Source organism: Saccopteryx leptura, chromosome 6 (assembly GCF_036850995.1).
Source record: "Saccopteryx leptura isolate mSacLep1 chromosome 6, mSacLep1_pri_phased_curated, whole genome shotgun sequence".
Taxonomy (NCBI): domain Eukaryota; kingdom Metazoa; phylum Chordata; class Mammalia; order Chiroptera; family Emballonuridae; genus Saccopteryx; species Saccopteryx leptura.
In genome coordinates this window covers 170,339,733-170,365,314 of record NC_089508.1, presented here as the reverse complement: position 1 = coordinate 170,365,314, position 25,582 = coordinate 170,339,733, and the positions used below count along the sequence as shown (strand labels likewise).

At 44.9% G+C, this 25,582-nt stretch overlaps 1 protein-coding gene across 2 annotated transcripts in view; it reads left to right on the top strand.

Annotated features, from left to right (window-relative positions):
- Positions 1–23,677, top strand: part of HTR4 (5-hydroxytryptamine receptor 4) — a 149,486-nt gene extending 125,809 nt beyond the window's left edge. For both annotated transcript variants that reach the window (XM_066343495.1, XM_066343493.1), the window contains one exon: positions 22,853–23,677. In XM_066343495.1, coding sequence (XP_066199592.1) covers positions 22,853–22,940 — 88 coding nt within the window. In that variant the 3' untranslated portion in view covers positions 22,941–23,677. The remainder of the gene's footprint in view (positions 1–22,852) is intronic.
- Positions 23,678–25,582: the final 1,905 nt, after the last annotated feature.

Genomic DNA, 25,582 nt, shown 5'->3' with positions numbered 1-25,582 from the left:
CAGGCACTCTCCTCTAGAAGTCTGTGACGGGGCTTGGGTTTCCCTCCTCCTTAGTTTTCCTAAAATATTCATAAGGTCTTCAGATCACAACTGGCCACTAATATTTATAAAACCTCTTCTTCCATACCAACAAAAAAAAAAGTCTGATTTCCTGCAACTTCCACGCTAGAGTGACAGTTTGAGCCTTAACCCCCACTGTGAAGCATCTGCTATGTCCAGCCAGAGAGCTAGACCCCGGACACTCAGCCACCCTAGCCTGGGGCCACTGTTCTTGCTTTCTCACCAAATGGTTCTTCTTCACTTTGGGGCAGCCATTCTCCCAACCCATCCAACAACAAGAACCTTGCCTTGATTAAGTACTCGCTATGTGCTAGCTAGTTTTTATTTGTCACAGTTTGATTTTCTCAACAACACTTCGATGTTTACAGATTTTTTTTTTCAGACATCTACTATGTGTCAGAGGTTAATTAATTAAAAATACTGACAAGGTCTCTCGTCTCTCTCTCATCTGGAACCAGAAGATAAACAAGTAGACATATACACATGAATGAGACAGGTTTAGATGCTCACAGGTGCTATAAAGAAGGTGAAAACAGGCCCTGGCCGGTTGGCTCAGCGGTAGAGCATTGGCCTGGCGTGCGGGGGACCTGGGTTTGATTCCCGGCCAGGGCACATAGGAGAAGCGCCCATTTGCTTCTCCACCCCCCCTCCTTCCTCTCTGTCTCTCTCTTCCCCTCCCGCAGCCAAGGCTCCATTGGAACAAAGATGGCCCGGGCACTGGGGATGGCTCCTTGGCCTCTGCCCCAGGCGCTAGAGTGGCTCTGGTCTTGGCAGAGCGACACCCCGGAGGGGCAGAGCATCGCCCCCTGGTGGGCAGAGCGTCGCCCCTGGTGGGCGTGCTGGGTGGATCCCGGTCGGGCACATGCGGGAGTCTGTCTGACTGTCTCTCCCCATTTCTAGCTTCAGAAAAATACACAAAAAAATAAAAATAAAATAAAAATAAAAAAAAAAGAAGGTGAAAACAGAGATGGGCTGTAGTGTGTACATTATCTGGGGTAGTCAGGGAATGGAGTCAGCCCTGTGACCTGGGACAAGGATGCTGGAGCAGTCAGATATGTGTGTATGGAAGGACTTGGATGTCACTGAAAGGGACCAGTGAACACAAGACCCTAAGGCAGAGATGAGCAGGCACACATGGCTGGTGCTTGGTAAACATGGGGAAAGTGGTAGGAGACGGCAACAAAGAAGTAAGTCAAGCTGATGATAATCCAGTAGCATTAGAGGCTATTGATTAGTTACTTCTTATGTGCCAGGCTCGGTGGGAAGCGTTTTATATGAAACCCTACAGGTAAGTATCATTTTCCCGTTGTGTGGATGAAGAAACTGAGTGGCACATCTCAGAAGTGACCTGGGATTTCCCCAAGGGGTCAGAGGTTACCTGGAGCTGGAAATGGAACCCAGACCCCACCAAGCCCAGGCTTCCGCCCCTCCCCATCGCTTGCTGAGGGAAACTGACTCCCCTGCTGCTCGTTAGCTTTGGCAGCAGGAGCGTCCTTGAAATAGATGAATGCTCACCCCGCCCTTCCTTACCCCCTTTGCCTTTCTTCTTTCTTTTAGGAGCACTGGCTGTTTCTAAACAAAGATGCATTTACACAGTAGTTCTTCATCGATTTTAAATAAGTAATTCCAAACAGCATCTAACTAGAAGTAAACACCGATTCTTGGCCAGCCAGGAAGTGGTTTGGTATTGAAACTATTCATTTTATCAGACAGAAGAGGCAATTCAATCTGGTTATGCAATCGGCAGATTTCTCGCCTGCATTTCCTTATCTCCATCCTTCCTGAGGGCGTCCTTTGGAAACTGATGCTATCTTTCATCTGGACTGGGCCTTTAGGCTGTAAAACCCAATCTGAGCATGCCGTTTCTTGATCAAAATCCCTCCCACATTATTCATTGCCTACCAAATTCTGGGCTCTCCTCAGTTTTTCGAAGTCTCCTATTTATTCACAGCTCTGCCTCCAGTTATTCCTCTCTACCCCTGCAGAGCAGACGACGGGCTTTGGGTTCCATGCTCTTTCTCCTCGCATTTGCACCTGCAGTCTTTCGGTCCTGCTTCCTGTCCACTGCACTTAACTCTCCCAGCATCCCTTCCACAGTTCATCTCAAATGCTACCTTCTCCCTGAAGTCTTTGCCAGCCTCCAGGACAGCATGGGTTTCCAACCTGTTCCAATACCCGAAGCTCTTTGTCCTTCTCTTATAACATTTTTTCCAGGCTTGTCCATGGGTTCATTAATCCTGCCTTCTCTGAGCTTTCCCTGCCAGATGTTGGGCTCCTTCAGGACAACAAGTAATTCTTATTGATCATTGTTTTTTCTCATGCCCAACTCAGGTTTTCGTGAGCTGGAGCTGTCCAATCAATGCGCTGAATTCCCGTCTTGGGAAGTGTGGAGCTTTGCATTGTTTATAGCGTCTGTGGACGCCGTGCCACTTAGCTCTCTCAGCCTCCAAATCTCACTGCTGCTCTAATACTTCCCCCGCCGCAGAGGCTGCATCCTTCCGATAAGAAAAAAAGCTTTCTGTGACCGTTTTTGAATAAAATCAAGATGTTTATCCTGTTTCTTGCCAGGAGCAAAAGAATTCGAATTTTAAAATACCACTGCTTTCCTGATGCATGGCAAGCTTTTATTTTCTTTTTTGGTTCATGTCTGTGTATTGAAAGAGAACTTAAGCTTGAAGAGCGATATTTATAGAATGTGGTGGTGAATCAGACTGAAGTTGTGCAAGTCATTTGACATTGTATAATCCTAGACAACATTGACCACTATGTCACCAATAATGGCATTTACTGAGACAGCACAGAGCACAGAATGGATGAAGAGTGAGGTCGGGACACATTGAGAGTTGCTGAGGCTGTAGATGCCAAAAAAAGTGTGTCCTTTTCCCCAGCATCCTTAATAACTTGCTATATGACCCTGTGCGTGTCCCTGCCCATTTCTTGCTTAAGTTTTACCATCTGAACTTGAGAAGTTTTCTGAAGTTAGGAGCTTGGGCTTTGTCATTAGATAGACATGGGTTTAGGTTCAGGCTCCATCAATTACAGATTGTGTGTGACCCGGGGCACATTCTGACTAGCTGAACCTCAGTTTCTTCTCAGCACAAGGATGACAATGGCACATCTCCCAGAGTGTGGTTGTGAGGCTGCAGTGGGTTAAAGCTAAACGATGGAACACAGTCCCTGGCTCACAGTAGACGCTAACGGAAGTGCAGCTGTTACTGTTATCACTCTGGAGTCCAGGACATTTGAAATGTTAAAGCTGCATAGAAAGTCATATGGAAAAGGTGTGGAGGAACCAGGGGTGGGAAGAGGGGAAGGCGGCCGGCAGGGATTGTCTCTACGCCAGTTGTTTACACGGGAAAGTGGCAGACTATTCAGAAGATGATGGTGCCCTGGCTGGGTAGTTCAGTTGGTTAGAGCATCATCTCGATACACCAAGGTAGTGGGTTTGATCCCCAGTCAGAGCACATACAAAAATCTATCAATGAATGTACAAATAAGTGGAACCACAAATCAATGTTTCTCTCTCTTTCTTTTTCTTCCCCCTTTTCTCTCTTCTTTTCTTTCTAAAATCAATAAATTTTTTAAAAATTTAATCTTATTTAAAACAGAAGGTGGAGATGATAAGGGATTTGGTTACAGAGTCAGAGAAGGTAGACATAATGAGCACAGGCAGGAAATGGAGTTCAGTTGTCATTCGGTATCTTGTTATAGAATGCTTAAAATGTCTCTTATCTTCTCCATGAGTTTCCTAAACAATAGTCACTCTTCCCTTTCTAAAAGGATGAGGGGATACAAGTTTACTGAGCACCTGAGATGTCAGTACAGAACTACCTTGACACCTGACATATCTCATGACACATAATCTTCAAAAAAAAAAAAAAGGATTGACTGGATTGAATTCTAGCTTCCCAACTTGCTAGCTGTGTTCCTTGGGCAAGTTAGTTTGCTCTCTGAGCCTCGGAGAGTAAAATAAAAGTGTTAGCACTACCTAACTGATGAGGTTGTATAAGTTAAATAAAATTGTATATATGATAGCAGTTGGAATACCACTAATTGGAAGTTATTATTATTATTTTCATTGTTATCTTATATAATAACCTCTATTTTGTAGATAAGTAAAATGAGGCTTAAGGAGACCAAGTCTCTGAATCAAGATCATCCAAGGTCATACAGGTAATAATGAGCAGTGCCGGGATACAAACTTATATTTGCCTCTACTTAGAATCCACAGTTGGCCCTGGCCGGTTGGCTCAGCGGTAGAGCGTCGGCCTAGCGTGCAGAGGACCTGGGTTCGATTCCCGGCCAGGGCACACAGGAGAAGCGCCCATTTGCTTCTCCACCCCTCCCCCTCTCCTTCCTCTCTGTCTCTCTCTTCCCCTCCCGCAGCCAAGCCTCCATTGGAGCAAAGATGGCCCGGGCACTGGGGATGGCTCTGTGGCCTCTGCCTCAGGCGCTAGAGTGGCTCTGGTCGCAACATGGCGACGCCCAGGATGGGTAGAGCATCGCCCCCTGGTGGGCAGAGCGTCGCCCCATGGTGGGCGTGCCGGGTGGATCCCGGTCGGGCGCATGCGGGAGTCTGTCTGACTGTCTCTCCCTGTTTCCAGCTTCAGAAAAATGAAAAAAATAAATAAATAAATAAAAAATAAAATAAAAAAAAAATTAAAAAAATAGAATCCACAGTTGATTTTTCTGCCTCTGTCGAAGGTAAGAGATGGAAGCAATACCATCAAATTTTTAAGAGACATTCCCTCCAAAATTAGAAGACATTTTATAACATGTATAAGTGTCCTATTATCCTGGATGGATAGTCATTTAAACTGGCCTGGAGCCTTGGATGAAAGGTCAGACATTATCTTTGTTTAAAAAAAAAAAATGATAGAGGTCAGATAAATTAATTTCCATCATGACTTTCTCAGAATTGAATGCCATTAGGGGGTTATGTCATTTAATTCCATCTTGGACTTCTGAATTAGCATGATAATCATTTAGTAAATGGTCTTCTTGTCAACAGGGTCCACATGGGGACCCATATGCCACTGCTTAATGATGAAATTCTTGGCCAGAACAGAGCCCACACCCACCCCATATTTTTTCCCCAAAGCCTATACCAATCTCTCTTTATCAAACTCCACAGGAACTTGCCATGAAGGGGACAGTGAGTCACCCATTACTAAGGCTCTGTGAAAGGGAGGTCAAGCCAGGGTTTCATAATTCCAAGTGAAAAGTCGCTGACTTGCTGAGTGAAGGCACCATTTCTGGTGAGATCTCTTGTCCCCGGCAGAGGAGAGAGTGGGCAGTTGGTCAAGGGGAATGCGTCAATGGAAAGAACCAGGAAAGAGTCTCCTTATCAGGATCACCCTTACTACCACCTCTCCTCTCAGTGCAGAGCCTCCGGAAACTCTGAGCTCATGAAAGTAAAAGGCCAAAGTCATTCCAGAAATCTGCCTCATCTAATAGTAGCCCTGTCCATGGAGAGCAGACTCTATTTATTTTCTTATTTCCTGGCATTTATTTGCTATTCAAACCTTCCTATTGCAGTTGATGGTTTCACTTGCAGTAGCCTGTGTGATAGGAAAGAAAAAAAAATCTATATATGTGTGTGTATGTATATATATATTAGACCTTTCATCCAAGGCTCCAGGCCAGTTTAAATGACTATCCATCCAGGATAATAGGACACTTATACATGTTATAAAATGTCTTCTAATATATATATATACATACACACACATATATCAGGTCTACTGGAAAGTTCTGTCCATTTCTATCATAACAAGTTTCGACATGTAAGCACATGTTTATTTGGCGCATGTGTGCCTCTCTATTTTTATCACTTAATGTATACATACTGATGTAACAAATTAACTAAAACAAAGTTGATTCACGTTAGTCTTATGTGTGAAGCGATAGTGTACACATGGCTACTGATAAAATTCATTTATGCCACTGTAATTTTTACGAATTTCAACAAGGAAGAAATGCTACAGAAGCATGTAGAAATTTATTGAAAGTGTTTGGTGAAGGTACAGTTTCTGATAGGACATGCAGAAGATGGTTCAAAAAATTCGAAACAGGTGATTTTGACCTTTCTGATAAGCCACGTTCTGGGAGACCATCTTTGATCGATGACGATGTTGTTAAGACCATGTTGAAGCAAGATCCTTTTCTGACAACATCGGAGATCGCAGAAAGGCTTAATTCAGCTCAGCAAACCATTTCGGACCATATTTGGAAGATAGGATTGGTGTGGAAATATTCAAGATTGAGTGCCACATGAATTAAGTCAGAAGAATTTGGATGATCGAGTCGTTATATGCACATCTCTGCTTGCTCGGAACAAAATCGAGCCCTTCTTGAACCAGATGATAACTGGGGATGAAAAGTATATTACCTATGAATACATCATAAGGAAAAGGGCATATTGTGAACCCATAAAACCTAGCCCTTCCACCTCTAAACCAAATTTGACTCTGAATAAGAGAATGTTGTGTATATGGTGGGACATTTGAGGACTAATACATTATGAGCTTTTAAAACCGAACGAAGAGCTCAATTCAGAGAAGTATTGTCAGCAATTGGATAATTTAAAGACAGCAGTCCAAGAAAAGAGGTCAGCGACGTTCAATAGGAAGAACATCATACTGCATCATGATAATGCCAGGCCACATGCTGCTTTGGGGACTCGTCAAAAATTGCAGAACTAGGCTGAAAAATTCTGTCGCATCCACCATATTCCCTGGACTTAGCACACTCCGACTATCACTTGTTTTTGTCCTTACAAAATTTTTTGAAGGGCAAAAAATTTAAAAATGAAGAAGATATCAAACAAGCACTGGTTCAATTTTTTGCATCAAAAGATAAAACATTTTTCAAAAATGGGATATACAAATTGCCCTCATGCTGGCAAGAAATCATTAATAATAATGGCAATTATATTATTTAATAAAGTTTATTGATGGTAAGAAAAATTTGTATTTTGTTTTATTCCAAAAACGGACAGAACTTTCCGGTAGACCGGATATATATCTTCATGAATTCAGATTCCACCTTGAATGCTGCTGCCCTCCCTGGCTGGGTGACTTTCGGCAAGCCACTCTGGGTCTCAACTTTCTCATGAAGCAAATACCCTAACCTACCTCACTGATACCAAATTTTTTTTTTTTTTCTGTATTTTTCTGAAGCCGGAAACGGGGAGAGACAGTCAGACAGACTCCCGCATGTGCCCGACCGGGATCCACCCGGCACGCCCACCAGGGGGCGATGCTCTGCCCACCAGGGGGCGATGCTCTGCCCCTCCGGGGCGTCGCTCTGTTGCTACCAGAGCCACTCTAGCGCCTGGGGCAGAGGCCGAGGAGCCATCCCCAGTGCCTGGGCCATCTTTGCTCCAGTGGAGCCTCGGCTGCGGGAGGGGAAGAGAGAGACAGAGAGGAAGGAGAGGGGGAGGGATGGAGAAGCAGATGGGCTTCTCCTGTGTGCCCTGGCTGGGAATCGAACCCGGGACTTCTGCACGCCAGGCCGACGCTCTACCACTGAGCCAATCGGCCAGGGCCGATACCAAATTTTTATTATTTACTTGGCAAAAGTTTTTGTGCCACTAGAGGAAAGATAAATATAGCAATCAATCAATACTCATTGGCCTTTGATAGCTTCTATATTCTTAGGCAGAAAAAGATAAAGTCACAAAAACTACCAGCCAGGCAAAAAGTGATAAGTCCAATAGGGTTAATTAAGACACAATATTCTCAAATGTATGGGTCTGAGCAACACATGCAAAGTGTTACTACTCTTATTACTACTGTTATCGTTTGTCCAGCCCTCCAGGTGGGAAGTCATTTCTGACTTCTTTACCTTCTGTTCCTCTTACCTGTAGTCTCCAAGATCTCTTCCTTTGAAATAACCTGTATCCAGTTTTTTCTCTCTGGTTCCCTGGCACCACTTAGAGCTCATTCCTCATCGCCTCCTACCACATAACTACCACCATCTTCTAGTTCATTTTTTCTCTACATCTGTATAAGTTAATCTGCTTTTAAGTCGTACGTGTACACATGACAACTAACAGAAAGAAAACAATAAAGTGACACCTCCCCCTAAAATTTTCCATATGCTGAAAATTTGCCCTATTCACCTCTTCTATTCAAAAGCATAAATTGGTGCCCAGTTGCCCTGCAATATGTTGTCCAGCCTCACAATGCAATGCCCAAGTCAGAGGAGAATGAGTAACCATGGGCCAAGACCGCTGTATTTTCCAGCTGTTGTGTCCAGATGCGACTTCTCCCTGCTCTGCTGCAGCCCGCCAAGCTTTTCTGCCACCACTTGCCTGTTAAAGTCAACCTTGTCCATAAAGCCTAACCTAAACCACCCTGGTCTAGGTACCCAGGAACTAATTTCCTGGGGTCACAATCATAATCTCCAAGGAAGAATGCTCTCAGACCCACACATAAAGGAGAAACATCCCAACTAGCTCTCTAGGCATAAAATCACCACCAACAACAAACAGTACAAACTGAAAAATGTCCTCTAATTCAGTGGTCCCCAACCTTTTTTGGGCCACGGACCGGTTTAACATCAGAAAATATTTTCACGGACCAGCCTTTAGGGTGGGACAGATAAATGTATCACGTGACCGAGATAAGCATCAAGAGTGAGTCTTAGACGGATGTAACAGAGGGAATCTGGTCATTTTTTAAAAATAAAACATCATTCAGACTTAAATATAAATAAAACAGAAATAATGTAAGTTATTCTTTCTCTGCGGACCGGTACCAAATGGCCCACAGACCGGTACCGGTCCGCAGCCTGGGGGGTTGGGGACCACTGCTCTAATTGACAAAGACCTGTGAGTTCATGTAGAGTATCTCAAGAGATAATAGAATGAAAGAGCTTTATTAACCATCCCAGGAATGTAAGGACTAATCATCATCAATTTCACCATGATCCTCATCTTTATTCAAACTTTTATGAAACACCAGCTGTGTGCCAGGCACTTTGCTAGGTGCTGATAATGCCGAAAGGAAAAAATGGCCCCGGGGTATGTTAAGGCAGTCTCTGAGCCTGGTCTGGGGGCTGGGGAGAAAATGAAAGAGACTCTATTGCTTCTTTCTGTGGCTGCTTTCCCCCTGCTGGCTTACTGAGAGCTGGTCATTGCAGCCAGCCTGGACTGGTGACTAATCTCTGGGTGAACAGGCACAGCCAGACACCTGTGCCAGTGGGATCCTAAGTGGGCGTCCTGAGAGTGTAGGACAAGGGCATCTTGGAAACCTAACACTGATTGCTGCCCTCCAGCAAATTCATCTTTTCCTTTTGCTCATTGCGAAACCACACTGCAACAATTTTGTTGTCGTTCTAACATTTAAGGTATATATTGTAGAACATAATAACACTCATTGAGAAGCTGACACAACCTATGGCCTTTCTCCTGAAGGTCTGAATATGTGCACAGAATTTCCAAGAATCTTGTTGATTCCCTGAAGTGGAAACTGAAGGAAAAATAAAAATGTCTGCCTTAGTTTGAGACTGTATGAGTGGATATAGCAAATACTGACTTGATGATGTCACGGAGTCCTCCCTATTGTCCTGCATCTGGTTGTTGACGTGTTTATCTCAGAGTCATAGCCACAGTCTCCAAATACCATTTCTCTCAACAGCGAGATTCATTGTAGAGATTGTGTATCTTCACCTAACATCTTTCTTTTTTCCAGATAGCTCTATGGAAATTATCTCAATTGTTACGGGTTTCCTATGAGCTTCACAAAGGAGTATGTCATTGTTTTCACATATAAACTCAAATGCAAGGTCCAGAAGAGTTTGAGCAGATAGCTGAGATCCTGGTGAATCACTAAGTTCAGTCAGAAAATAAGAACGATTTCCCTCAATACAGATTTGTGGCATGCCTACTGTGAGCCAGGCACCGTGCAGGGCATTGAATCTGCTCAGTCTCAGACTGCTGTTTTGTCTCCAAGTCTGTTTCAAGAGGAAAATGTCTGTTTTCTTTGGAAACTGACTGCGATGAGCCCAGCATCCTTAACTCAGTGATAATACCTTACTTTTTAAAATTACACATGACAGCAATAGAGTATGGGCTGAGACAGTTTCTGGAAGCAGACAGAACTGGACTGGAATTCTGATTTTAGTCACTTAAGCACTTGAGTTTCTGTTTCCTCATTTGAAAAATGGAAATGATTTCTAGAGCCAGGGTCTGCCAACATACGGTGGGTCAAGTCCAGCCATGGGCCTATTTTCCATGTGACCCTGGAGCTAAGAATGATTTTTACATTTGTAAAGGAGTATAAAAACAACCTCAAAGTCAGCAAGAAAGCAAACAGACCAAAGAAGAAGGAGGAGAAGAAGAAGGAGGAAAAGAAATGCAACAGAGATAATGTGTAGTCTCAAAACCTAAACATTTATCCCTCTATAGAAAATATTTGCTGACTCCTGTTCTAGAATCACAATGCCTGTGTTTAAACCCTTGTGGCCTCTTAACAGCCATATGAGCTTGAGCAAATTACCTAACTTCTGTAATCCAGTTTTTCTCGTATGTCACATAGATGATAATATTGATAGTATTTATGCCCATGATATAAGGATTACATATGTTACCATGTATAAAATGCTGAGGTTAGAAGCTGGTGTATAGTAAACACTTAAGAAATGTTAGCTATTGTTATTAATATCATTATTACCATCATCTCCAATTCTTTTTAAAAAAATTTATTTTAGAGAGCAAAAGGAAGGGAGAGAGAGACACATCGATTTATTGTTCCACTGATGTATGCATCCATTGATTGATTCTTATATGTGCCCTGACCAGGGATCGAACCTGCAACCTTAGCCTGTTGGGACAATGTTCTGAACCAAATGAGCTACCCAGCCAGGACTACCAATTCTTTAAAAGGTATTTGTGAGCATTAAATGAGATAGTGTCCATTCAACATACAGTATGTTGCCCTTCCCATGGTAGGCACCCAATAAATATCAGCTAATTTTGTTATTATCACTATCATTAGTTTTCAAACCTCTTTCACATATATCACATTAGACGCTCCCATCCTCCAGTCGTTGGTGTTATTATCCCCCTCTAATAAATGAGAAACTGAAACTCAGAGAAGTGAAGGGACAGACACGAAGCCAGGAAGAGGCAGGTTATGGACAAGTGCTGGATTCTGTGTTCTGCACCAGTGCATCCTCTTTGCACACCATGGTGCCTGTCCATCAAAACACCCGAGACCTGTTGTTTGTTAGTTTTCTCCAAATGACATCCTTTGAGTCCTGGGCGCCTGAGGAGGCAGGCAAACATGACTGTGTTCGTCCCTGGCAGAGCTCTGCAGACAGGAAGCTGGGATAATTGGATTCCAGCCCTTCAGTTTTAGGACTGCATTTGTAACCAGCCAACTGCTGATGACCAAGCCTAATGGAAAAAGCCCTGACCAAACAAGCACGAGCTCCCCCCGCTGCCCCTCATGTTTATGCTGTAGAGAGTGAAATTTTTCAACGGCAGCCAGCACTCTTCTCACAGCTCCTATCCAGGACAGAGAGGGTTTCAGAATGTGCCAGACCGTAGTCTGCCACAGGGACAAACGGAGGTCCCTGGAGTAGGGGCGTGGGAGGCGAGGAGCCAGGACATTTCTGACAGCTGAGCTGGTGTGTTCAATCCGAACTGCATTTTATTTGGTTTTGGCCAAAGGCAGAAACACATTTGAACAAAACGTACACCCAGAGTGATGTTTAAAACAACTTGTTGAGATCATAGCCGTCCAGCACTAGAGTGAGTTGATGGTTATAAAAATAGGTAGTGTTTCAAAGTTAGCTCACAAGACCCTGGCCGGGTAACTTGGTTGGTTAGATCATCATCTCGACATGCCGAGGTTGTGGGTTTGATCCCTGGTTAGGGCACATAGGAGAATCAACCAATGGTGGCATGAATAAGTGGAATAACAAATCAATGTTTCTATCTCTATTCTTCTCTAAAAACCAACATAGCTCATGAAAGGAGACTCTGTCATTTTCAACTGACTTTAGCTCTGATTATTTTTAAGGCAGTAGAGTCAAACAGACTCTGTTGTTGGGAAATTTGTAAAGTGTTTCCCAATATTATTGCTGCAACGTAATGAAAATAACCCTTACTAAGCATCAGCATTGCCCCTGATGTACAGGGCAGGGTAAACAGGAGGGCACTTTGCAGATAGGGATTTTTCTAGCTAATGGTCAGCATTTGATTGTGGCAGTAAGCTTTTACTTAGAATCAACTCTGCACCTTGTTCCCCAGCTGTTGTCCTGGACACACAGATCTCTTAGTCCGAGGAAGAGAACCATGTGACCTCCCCACCCAGGAAAGACATCCCTGTGGGTCTCTGTGTTGGGTCAGATGAAGTCTTCTCTTCTGGCAAATGATTCTATGGTGTTAACTCAATATTTGTGGACCAGATCCTTTAAAGTAGCAGACGTCTTCCAAGAGTTACGAAGGTGGAACTTATCAGAAAAGCCAGGCCCTTTGAATGTCAAGGCAGGCTGCGGGAGATATACAGGTGTTTGAAGCTCTCTGAGCCTTTATCCTAAGATCCAAGCTCTCTGCCTGGCTTCCTCCCTCTGTCTTCCACCAAGCTTTGTCTTCTTGCCTTTGAGTTTTCCTAACACCTGCTGCCAGGCAGTTAGTGAACCTCCAGCCAGTCCCTGGCCGGTCACATCACCTTGCAAACAATAGCCAAGGCGGCCTCATTGTGCAGCTTCCTGGGTCTGCAACCTACCCCAGCTCTGTGCCACGCTGCCAGGCCACGGCCTCGCCGGGACCAAACCTGTTTGGGCTTCAGAAAGGCAAAACTGCCCCGTTAGCATGTTCTAGTGTGATTAGTAGAAGCCTCCGTTGTCTGGTCAGGAGAAGAGGACATGTGGCTCCTTTTCCATTCGGACTTACCCACTGCCAACCTCACGGGTTTGGGGTGAATAAAAATAAAATCATTTCAGTGGGTTCTGTAAGGTTATGGTCTACAGTACAAACCTAAGGAACAATGTCTATAAGAACATGGCTTCTGCTGGGTGTGGTTTTACGTGCTCACTGCAGTCCGTGGAAACGCAAGCAGCCAGATGTTCCAGGAACACCACACTGTTAATTCAACAAACTTGACATGGACAGGGGACTGTTGAAAAGGTCTTTAAATACAAATTAAAAAATTTTTTTAAATCTAGTTTTGTTTTATATTAACATTTAAAATTTCATCTTAACATTACTTCAATGTGTCCCATTAATCACATCTCCTATTTTTTAAGTGCAGTACAGTGCAAAAAAAAAAAAAAAAAAAAAAACATTTGTAAGAATTCTTTCTTCTTCTGCAATTTTCACAAGAAACATTTTGTTTGTTTTCTGCCAGAATTTGCTCACTACTTTCAGACATGTCTATAACATACGTACATGTTGTATTCTCCAAAGTTCTTTCATTAGGCTCCTTAAGGGTATATTCAAGAAAAACAATGTTATTACTTGTGTTTAAAAGGAAATACATGAATGAATATGCAAGAGTAGTTAAAATTTTTAATTAAGTATTTATTAAGCCCTAATAAAACAACATATGTGTGCCTGTGTGTGTGTGTGTGTGTGTGTGTGTGTGTGTGTGTGTGTGTGTATCAAGGATTAGTTATTATGTATATAATATATATAATAGTTTACAATTGTGTTATCTCCTTTGTGATCCCAGCCACGGGTGATCCCATGTGAACACCTGAACCCACGGAGCCTGTGGAAGACCCAGGGCAGAGGTGTGGTCTCCGCTCCTGCCCTGAAACCCAGCCTGGAGGGCTGGGTCCCGATGCTCTGATTTCCAGGAAAGCACACCGTGCCAACAAGTCCCCAGATATCCAATCTTTAACCGCTTATTCATAGCCCACTGACAGATTCTGAGTTTTATTCTTAAGTTTTCATGCCAGCATAGGAATTACTGGAATTGGAGATTTTCACTGAATGCACATTGTGTTCTAAGGGGAATGCTTAGTTAGCTTTGTTATGGAGGGCCCCAGGGCATGTCAGGGATGAAAACGAACCAGTTAAAGGTAGAAAGAGTTGGGGGTCCGAATCACCATTTAATCACGTAATGAACCTACAGAGTTGTGCTAGCTTACATTTAATGAGCACATGCCAGACATGACAGACACATGGTGAGAACGTCTTGCTTCAGTTAACGCTCGCCCTCACTTGCTCAGGGAGCTGCTGTTGTTATTTCCAGTAATAGATGAAGAAAGTGGGGCATTGAGAGGTCCCAGGTGGCAGGGCCACCAAGTAATGAAGCTGTGGTTAGAAGTCCGGACATCTGACTCTTGCCCACCATATGGTCAGTAAAATACTTAACTGGGCTAGATGAATAAGTCATGATTTCCACCCCCAAGAGGCTTGTAATTTATCTGGAAACATGCTATTTAAATACATGCACAGGTTGCCTTTAATAAGCTACATCAAGGGCTGTCACAGGCTGCTTATATTGTCAGACAAATTATAGAAGCAGAAAGTGCTCTGTTTGTACAAAAGAGGGAATGGGAGTGTCACACTGAGATGGTCAGAGGTGGCTGTGTGGAGGAAGTGGCCGTGTTCGCCCAGTTCCACTTCAAAGTCCTTCAACATGGACATATTATGGAAAAGAGGACTGAATAGGATATGACCCATGCTTTCTAATGTTCCAGTGAATTGATGTAATCGAATTGCCCTTAAAAATCCTATTTCCAGCCTGACCAGGCGGTGGCGCAGTGGATAGAGGTCGGACTGGGATGTGGAGGACCCAGGTTCGAGACCCCAAGGTCGCCAGCTTGAGCACAGGCTCATCTGGTTTGAGCAAAGCTCACCAGCTTGGACCCAAGGTTGCTGGCTTGAGCAAGGAGTTACTCGGTCTGCTGAAGGCCCGCGGTCAAGGCACATATGAGAAAGCAATCAATGAACAACTAAGGTGTTGTAATGAAAAACTGATGATTGATGCTTCTCATCTCTCTCCGTTCCTGTCTGTCTGTCCCTATCTATCCCTCTCTCTGACTCTGTCTCTGAAAAAAAAAAAATCCTATTTCCAGTGTCCCGACTTTCTGCCTGGCCTCTTGCTGTTCTGATGAGGGGAGAAGGGGCGAGTTCGGAGAGCATTTTAGAACCCAGAGCCCTGAAGGTGTGACAGGGGTATTTGGACGGGGTTTCCTAATACAGGAATCTGGGGGATCCCTGGGAAACTTGAGGGAGCCATGGATGGTTGTTCCTTCTTGGAATGGGACCCAGAGTTCAAGAAGAAAACAGCCTATTACTTGCCTGGCTCCAAATCTGACTGGGGGTTGAAGTCACAAGAAGCCCAGTTTTTAGAAGCGAGGCTCTGAGGATCATGATGGCCATCAAGGTGTGTGCCCTGAGTCAGGCGGCCTTGGATCAAGTGACGGCTTTTTTTCTTATTAAGATTTTCTTGGTCACATTGCATTTAAGCTTCAGATCCCTTCTCAGAAAATGGGGGTCTACCAGTACCAACCTAAAAAGGTTGACATAAATATTACATGGAGCATTGGATATGGGTTTATTACAGATGGGAATATTATGAGGGATAATTTATGTAAGGAACGCAGGATGGGGCCTGGCTGGCGGTGGGGAGGAACATAGGTGGCTTTCTGTGCATACCTCAGCCACGGCACCATGAAAAGTAACACTTGGCTCACGTTCCGCCTTCGCTGCTAACTGGCTGGCTGCCCCTGGACGGGTAACTTTCCTCCCTGTGCCTGTTTCTTTTCTTGGTAAGTTAAGGTAGTGACATGCACTGTGAACTTCCCAGGCTGTTGTGAGGTTCACAGGAGATGCTGGCAATACGAGGGCTTTTTAGATCCCTAATGTGGCATAACCATGTGGTACAATAATTAGGTGCCCCGCCCTCCGGTCCCCTAAAGGCACTTGGTGGCTACAGGAATGCTCGTTTGGGCTGAGATCGCCTGTCCACTAACCTCTGCATTTTCTTCCTTTTTTTTCTCCCGCCTCTGCTTCTGTTTGGCTCTCGTTCGTCTGTGGCTGTTTTCTGTTTCAACTAAAAGTGGCTGCTCCTCTGTCTCCAGCTTCCTCCTGCTCTTCTGCAATAGACCAGTTCCTGTCTAACTCTGCACATGCCCTGTAAGTCTGTCACCGTCTGTGTTGTAAGTCTGTCTGTGTCTGTCCACTCACTTCTCCCTACAACGTCCTTGGATTCTGTGCATTCTTCTGTCCTCACTGGACCAGGCTGAACCCAGCGGGCTCTTCGCATCATGTGGAAGCATCACAGTTGTTGAGAGACCCGGCAAGCCCGGGCGGGTCCTTCTGGACATCGCTTGCTCTTGATCTGAAGGCCAAAGATTCAGATGCTTTGGGAGATTTGTTTTACTTTATATCCCTTAATCTTCCAACTTTGTATTGGGCTTCCGCCCTGTTCTTGGAGCACAGCCCGAATCCTCTGGGGGAGGACCACCTGATGGTGGTGAATTCAGCCGATGTAAGCGTGGTGCTCAGACCCTGATTCCCCCCGTAGCTCATCGGTGGTGAATTGCTTCATCTTTTTCAAACAAAGGATTGTGATTAAATCTCTGCCTTTTTATTTTTAAGTTTTAAACATTTTTTTAAAAACCTTTTGTGTGTGTGTGTGACAGAGACAGAGTCAGAGAGAAAGACAGTATGGACAGACAGACAGGAAGAGAGAGAGATGAGAAATATCAATTCTTTGTTGTGGCTCCTTAATTGTTCATTGATTGCTTTCTCATATGTGCCTTGACCAGTGAGGCTACAGCCGACGGAGTGATCTGTTGCTTGAGCCAGCGACCTTGTGCTCAAGCTGGTGAGCTTTGCTCAAACCAGATGAGCCTGTGCTCAAGCTGGCAACCTCGGGGACTCGAACCTGGGTCCTCCACATCCCAGTCCGATGCTCCATCCACTGCGCCACTACCTGGTCAGGCAAAAAACCTTTTATTTTGAAGCATATTTATATCTGGAGAACAATAGTACAAAGCAGTACAGGGTGTTCATAATACCATCTACACAGCTTCCTCTAACGCTACAATGTTACCTGACCATGGGACCTTGATCAAAGCTGGAGGACTAGCAGTTGTCTGATGCTATTCACTGAACAACAGACTTGATTTGTCCCTACCACCCCAGTATCAAGTCTGATTTTAAGTAACTTGGTTCAAAGTTATTATTTTGAATTCCTATTAGTTATCCTACACAATAGTAATGCCCTTGAGCAAAGTTTGAAATACTTTCCCTGCTCTCAATGGCCCCTCATTGGTTTTGCTGTATTGATCTTGATTGACTCTCTTTCTCTGTCATTTTTACCCATTATCCCTCCGTTTGCTACTTGGGTTGTGTAGTTTCCCGTTCCCACTCTGCTGCATATGGAAGAACCACGCTTTTTAGTGCTGTGTGTAAACCAAGTTTAAACATTCAAAGCAAAAAAACTGAGGAAGGCAACCAGAAAAGTCCACACTGTTGTGACAACTGCTCAGATTCAGAGACCTTTCAAAAGAGAAAACAAACAAACATCTCAGCACAGCTTTCTGGATAGTCTAAGTTCACTGGGCGCCTGACCTTTGAATAAATGAAGTGTTGCTAGTGAATGATTCACAGAAAACAGACACACACCTGCCCCTCTGTTTGTTCATTTTCTCTTGATGACTCAGGTTTTTCTAAATTAATAGCTAAGGGCAGAAAAGTCCTAACATCACAATCTAAACTGCGTATCTTGTCCCTTCACACTCGCCCTTCCTTTGACTCCTTGAGACTTTATGTATCAGTTGGCTTGGGCTTTATAACAAAATACCATAGACTGGGGAGCTGAAACAACAGACATTTATTTCTCAGTTTTAGAGGCTGGGAAGTCCAAGGTCAAGGTGCTAGCATATTCAGTTTCTGGTGAGAATGTTCTTCCTCTCTTTCAGATAGACGCCTTTTCACTGGGTGGGTGTGGGGAGGATGCAGACCCTCTGGTCTCTCTTCTTATAAGGACACTCATTTCATCATGAGGATCCCACCACGTGGTATACATTCTTGTTGCACTGGCCGTTCCTCAAACAAAGCATCCACTTGGTGGTCTCCCCTGTCTCTGTGCCTCGCCTAGCCCACGCCACGCTGCCAGTGCCCTGGAGGTCACGGAACCCTGACACACTAACCATGTCCCCGTCCGCCCCCTGTGACAAGCTCTCATAACGTCATCGAACACCTCTCCTTCCTAATACCTCTCCTGGCTGTGCTTTCTGTGTCTAACTGTGGGTCTCCTGCACTACACTGCGAGGTCCCCGAGGACAGGGATGGCATACATTTTTCTAACTATCCTGGTATCTCCAGGGCATGGCACAGTGCCTGGACTGTGGTAGGTACTCAAAATATGGCTTTAAATCAATAAGTGGCTGAATGAGTAAAAGCCTAGCATTTGAAAGTCTCATTCCTCCCTGAACCTCCAGAAAATACCCGGTGTGAGATCCTCGTTTCCCGGTGATGGGGCTCCAGCTTTCGTGAAATTCTGTCTTCGGGTTGAATCTCTTAAAACACCCGTGTTTTATATTTTAATAATTAAAACATCTTGCAAGGGCCCTTGTGTGAGCACTGACATGGGGGTGTGGTATGAAATAAAGTCTAACCATTTCCTTATAATGCCAGGCTGGGCAGGCAGAGGGGGTATTATGATGCCTCTAATTACTGCATGCAGACAGCTCTAAGCGCGATGCTAATTGCTCAGTGAATGAATTGTAGACTCAGGTAATTACCAAACCTAATGTAGCTCCCATCATGTTTGAGTAAATTAATGCGAAGGGGGGAAGCAACCCAGTTGGAAGGGAGCTGCCTCCTGCCTGGCTGTTGCTTGGGAAACGGCAGAGAGTTTGCATCTGGCCCTGACACTGTCCAGGGACCACGCGCCTCCAGGGTCTGCTCTCCGCCAGGGCAGCGGCGGGCCTGCAAGGGGGACCCTGCACCAAACAGAGCCGGCACACTTTGCCTCTCTGAAGAGATGGCAGCCTCTTTGGGGAGCTAGTTCTTTATCTGTAAAGTCATCTTGAAGGTTTCTTTCAGCCCTGTGATCAATTGCTATTGAACATTTGGTCAATTGGCAATGAAGTACTGGGTCCGAGTCTTACCTCGGTCATTAAGTAGTAACAGTATTAATTGACATTGATGGAGTCATTAGTTGGCATTATTCTAATAAGCATTTTATAGGCATGATCACATGGAATGCCCACAACAACCTAGAACATTGGGAATAATCCCAAAGCTAGTCAGTGCCCGAGCCAGGATTCCCACCCAGACATTCTGCCTCGAGAGCCTGTATTCTTACCCATTCCATACGTAACTACTTTGACCCTGGGAAAGTTGCACGTTCTGAATCTTGGTTTCATCCACAGTGATGATTCCCTACACTCACCATGTATCCAGCCTTTTGCTAAGTTCCTTAGAAGATGTGATTTTTATCATCACAACAAAGCTGTGAGGTCCCTGGAGTTAATCTACTTGATGAGATCACACAGCTAGTAAAGGGTAGATAGAGTCAGCACTGGAAAGCTTTACTGTTTGCCTGCGCTAACATGTGCGTCCTCTTCCCCAGTGTTGCTCAAATTGGGGATGTGTAGATCCCCATGACCATGCCCGTAGCCTGCTTAGGGCGCATGCACCCCAGGCAGAGAAATGCTGGCAGTTGTGCACTGTCACTGCAACATCAGGGGAGACCTGAATGCACATGTGACCTGGACTCACAAGGCAATGTGAATTTCTAAGGTGGCCATTCCAGCTGCTCAAATTATTTATTTACTATCGAAGTGAAAAGACCAAATTAAAAACATATATCTCATGAAGACTTGGGGATACCCCAAACCAGGGAATACCTCCACTGGCCAGACTCTGAGACACACTGCCTTCCACCTGTGTCCTACCAAGGAGATCTCAGACTTCTACCTCCAATCTGTGTGTGTCACTCACCAGACCACGGTGACAGGACCCACTCAGAAGTTGTAAGTAGCAAACACGTTTGTCTGCTCACGCCGTCCCTAACGAGACCTGCTGCCTGTCAACAGCACGCTGGATAAAGGGAACCTCCACTTGGAATATCCACTCCAGTCCCACTTGTTTTTTCCAGTTACTCCTGAACAACTCACTCGTGAGCACAAGAGCAAAGACTCTTATGAGACATGCATGAAAAGCAACTGTAAAAAAAACATGCCTGCATCCCACGGCATACATCTTCTTACATGGTCAGAAATATCAGTTTGGTTCCCTAACTGGGAGACTCTCTTTATGTGAATGCGATGAAGAAAAAAGTGCCATTGATTGCCAGTGGAGGTGACCTATTGGCCAGGTTCAGGAGTGTGTTTCAAGATTGAGTATGAGCATCCTGGAAACTGTGACCTTACATAAATTGCTTAACTTCTCTGAGCCTCAGTTTTCTCATCTGTACAGTAGATCTAAGTATAGTAGCTACCACTTAGGGTTGTGAAGAATGAATGACATAAATGAAATCATAGATGTAATTACTAATATGGGTGCCAGCACACACTCTCATTCTCCATGAATTGAGCTATATCTGATTTCTCATTGTTATCATCAAAGTTTCTCCCACACGAGCATCCACTTCAGAGACATTCCTGTGCCTCAGATACTGGAGTGCAGCTCCCTCACATGGGATGTTGGGTTCTAAGCCCTTATTTGAAGACTTGCATTTAGATCATTGACAATGCCATTTAGAGGCAAGAGCAATGAGCAGGAGTCTGCCTGTGACCCTGGCCAGGCTGTGCTGTTCACTTAGCATGATGCTCAAATACTCACTCAACCGCTCCGAGCCTCACTTGCTCTTCCCTATCATTGGCTTTACTGCCTGCCTTGCCTGGCCTGCAGAGCTACTTTTGAAGGAGTCATGTCTGGAAAAATTAATTAGTTCTGCTTTAGTATGCGTGCTTGCTAAATAATGGCTTGGGACTTTGATCAAGGAGAAAGACAATATCTGGGTCATCTTTTATATCTTGAGTTCTAGGTTTTACCTATCAAGGAACTAAAGGAGAAAGATATTTTAAAACAATAAATCAGCCTGACCTGTGGTGGTGCAGTGGATAAAGCGGCGACCTGGAATGCTGAAGTTGCCGGTTCGAAACCCTGGGCTTGCCCAGTCAAGGCACATATGGGAGTTGATGCTTCCTGCTCCTCCCCCTCCCCCCTCTCTAAAATGAATAAATAAAACCTTTTAAAAAAAACACAATAAATCACTGTACATATATCATCATCATTATCATTACTATATACTCACTAAATGGGATATTGAAGGAAAGAAATAAATAGAATCGTTTTAGTTTCAATATAGCGAGATTCTTCTCTGTGCCAGCCGTTGGGCTAGCATTTCCATACATTGCATTATTTAATCCGGACACCAGTATTAGGAGGTAGGCATCACCAGCCTCAGGGACAGGGGAGGAAAGTGAGGTCTAGGGAAATTGAAAAACTTGCTAAAAATCTCAGAGCTGGTAAGTGGTAGAGCCTGGTTTGGGAACTCACTCTAGATCAACGTTTCCCAGTCTTGGCACTATTGACATTTTGGGCCAGATACTTCTTTGCCGAGGGAGACTATGCCGTGTACCCAACCATGTTAGCAGCATCCCTGGTCTCTCCGACTAGATGGCAAAAGCTCCGCCCCTCCCTGACAACCAGGAACCTACTCAGTGCTGCTGTTGAGACTCACTATTCTAAATTTACACCTGGCCCATGGGCTATGTGAGAACCAGGTAAGCACATGGGTGTTGGCATCAGATAGGCTTGGTTTGATTGGCTGGATCATCACGTATCACCCGTCTGTATTCACTGAAGCCATGTGTCATTTCACTTAACTCAAACATGAACATAATAATATCTCAAAGGGCTGTTGAGAGATTAAATAAGGCAATGCATGTAGAGGGCTTAGTACAGTCCCTGCTACATACCAGCCAATCAATGCAAGTCAGCAATTAAATATGATAATTCAAAGTAGAACAGTAATGTAATTTATGACAAACCATTCAGTTGGTTGTCAACATCTAATGCCAGATAACTAACTGGAGTGTGTTTATTTGTTTTCTACTGAATGGATTTGACATTGGCCTCAGGGAAGTGACTGGTGATGGGTTCCTAAATTCTCTAGAAATTTTTCATAATGGTGACTGCCAGATGCTGGAATCTGGGTTATTGATGACAAGACCTGCTTGAAATTGTGATTGATTTAAATGCAATTAACATATTGAGTGCAACTGTGTGATACTGCAGGAAAATAATAAACACTTGTCAAGTAGTCAATTTCACCATGATGCTTGAGTCAACTCGCTGTTTGATTTGTCTAATGGATTTACCGTTCCAAATGTCACTGAAGGGAATCAAAGGAACAAATACAGTTACATTATCTTTCAGGCTCGGAGTGGTTTAGTGATCTGTCAGCACTTTGATGTCGCTAGATCCAAAGCCATCCCTGGTAGCGGTGTGAAGCGGCATGTAGGGTGCACCGTGGTGAGTCATGCAGGAGCCCCAGGCTCTGCATGGAGGGAAGAAATCTGGGTTCTGGTGTCAGCTCTGCCACTCACTGTCTGAGTAACCCTGGGCCTGTGATTTCCCCAGGCCTTTAGTTCCTCACCTTTGAAACGAGCACTTTGGATGCATGTCTTTGGACTTGGCTTTGATGATGTACCCCCCCCTCCCCACACACACACAGCTCCACCGCATCCCATACTCTAGGAAACGTGCAGTAGAGTGGAAGTCAGGGCTGGTAGGACAGCTCTCTCCAGGCATGTGAAAGATGCCTGCGGGGGTCTCATGCTTTCTCTCCTTCCTCCTTAGGTACACAGTCTTGCACAGTGGACATCACCAGGAGCTGGAGAAACTCCCCATTCACAATGACCCAGAATCCCTGGAATCATGCTTCTGATTGAGGTCATGGCTCACACTTAGCCATTCATTTCCATTCATGTCTGCATGAACAGGACACCTGGCACCCTCATCACCATCAGTGAGGCCCGAGGCCATGGGGCCGAGGACCCAGGGAAGGTACGTGGAGGACAGCGTTGGACAGGACCCGAGGCCAGAGCATGGAGGATCACAGAGTTGAAGAGGAACTTCAAGCATCGTCGGATCCAGCCTCCCACCCAACGCAGGAGTAGCATCCTCCCCAGTATCCCTGGGAGTGGGTCATCTGCGCTTGCACACCCCCAGGGACAGGAGCTCGCTTCCTTCTCACGCAGTTCCTTCAGTTGTGGGGAAGCTCTAACTAAAGGAAGTTCTTTCTCTTGTTTTCACACAAATCTGTCACTGCTCCAGTGGGACCGTGTGGGTGGCCACCCCTTCCTCTTCAGAACCTGTAGATATTACATGACACTGATCTGCCACATGCCCACTCTTTTCATTCTTCTTCCTAAACAGCTCCACTCTTCTCACCATTCTGGCCATCTGCTTCTGGACATGCTTTGGTAGATGAATTCATCAAGGCTCATTTAACAAAATTAGGTTAATATTGATGCTAAAAGATCCATCCAGAAGCACCAAAGTCCTGACAAGAGAAGCATCGCTGTATTTTGGTTTATAGGCATGAACATTTTTCTTGCCATTTTGCGTGTATGTGTCTGTGTGTGTGTGTCTATGTGTGTATCTGTGTGTGTGTGTATCTGTGACTGTGTGTGTGTTTGTGTGACTGTGTGTGTGTGTTTGTGTGACTGTGTGTTTGTGTGACTGTGTGTGTGTCTATGTGTGTATCTGTGACTGTGTGTGTGTGTGTCTGTGACTGTGTGTGTGGTGTGTGTGTGTGTGTGTGGTGTGTGTGTGTCTATGTGTGTATCTGTGTGTGTATCTGTGACTGTGTGTGTGTGTGTGACTGTGTGTGTGGTGTGTGTGTGTGTTTGTGGGACTGTGTGTGTGTGTTTGTGGGACTGTGTGTGTGTGTGGTGTGTGGGTGTGGGTGTGGTGTGTGTGTGTCTATGTGTGTATCTGTGTGTGTATCTGTGACTGTGTGTGTGTTTGTGTGACTGTGTGTGTAGTGTGTGTGTGTCTATGTGTGTATCTGTGTGTGTATCTGTGACTGTGTGTGTGTGTTTGTGTGACTGTGTGTGTGTGTTTGTGTGACTGTGTGTTTGTGTGACTGTGTGTGTGTCTATGTGTGTATCTGTGACTGTGTGTGTGTCTGTGACTGTGTGTGTGTGTGTCTGTGACTGTGTGTGTGTGTGGTGTGTGTGTGTGTGTGTGTGTGTGGACTCTGGAGACTCTGCTTCAGTTTTGGTTCCGGATCCGTTACCAAAAGGCATCTTTCCAGCTGGTGTGATGTGTGCATCTGTTTAAAAGTGACACTTCTTCATCGGCATAATGGCTGTGAGGTCCTTTGGAGTGAGTCCTGACTCACTCTCCTTCCATGACAATGCAGGAAGGACCTGCCCCTTTACCGAGAATGTCCACCGAGAATGGTCCCACAGCTCAGATCTGGGGAGCACACAGAGTCGCTCCCATCAGACACCGGGCTGTTTGGGGCTCTCGGGCCCTGTGCGGAGTCAGCGTCTGGTCTCTGAATGGGCAGTTTGTTCCTTTGGGCAGAGACAGAACCACAAACCAACTTACTTTCTAGGAAATGCCATTGTCCTCCTGCCTGCGACGCTCCTGGGGCTACCATTTTTCTCCATCTTCTACCAGCATCACCACTTCTCCAAGCTCCTGAAGAGATGCTCCCGGATGTCAGAGTTACCACCAGATTACTTTATCTTGGGTGAATCAGGCAGCCGGGTTGAGGCTCAGTTGTCTTTTTTTTTTTTTTGGTTGCTGATAAAATCCCCAATAATCAGTCCTTTCAGTAGGGTGGTGGTGGGGTACATGTGGGATACACGCCACAAGGCAACCCTATGCCAGAAGTTTCTGACCTCACCAGCTTCCCTTCCTTCGGCTTGGGCTGTTGACCCTGCTTTCTTTCCGAGTCATCTCAGAAGCCACAGTCACTTCCTGTCACCGATTTCATCCAGGCGGGCAGAACCTATTGCCTCTCTCTCTTCTTTCTGTCCCCAGTCATGATAAGGAGGATGGTCAGGCTCCACAAAGGACTCAGGTGACCAACACCTCTGGTTTTAGCACCAAGGGTCTCACATTGCGAGAAACCAATGAGTCCCAGGAAAACTAGGCTGGTTGGTCACCCCACTGATGGGCCCCTCCCCATGCTGAGGATTAATACACCTCCTCACAGTGGCTTTCCTTCCTTCATTTTGTAATGGGAAAGGCAGAGATGAGTGGATTTGTTCCACGTGCTGTCTGAATGTGGTTTCTGTTCTCCGTGAATCATCAAGAACTTCTTAGGGTAGAACCCAGACAGAGGAACAGGTTTCATGCTTTAAGGCAACGGATAAACCTTGTTTAATGTCCTAAAGTCAATGGGATCTACTACTCAATGCATAAGTGCACACACACACACATAAATACAGTAGAATTTCTTCCCTATGAAATGCTTCTTTTCCCAGGAGCTTAGCAAGCACATCTGCTTATGTAAAATGTTATTTCTCAGTGGCAGGTTTACTGTCTTAAAGGGTAATGTGGGTGCAACGG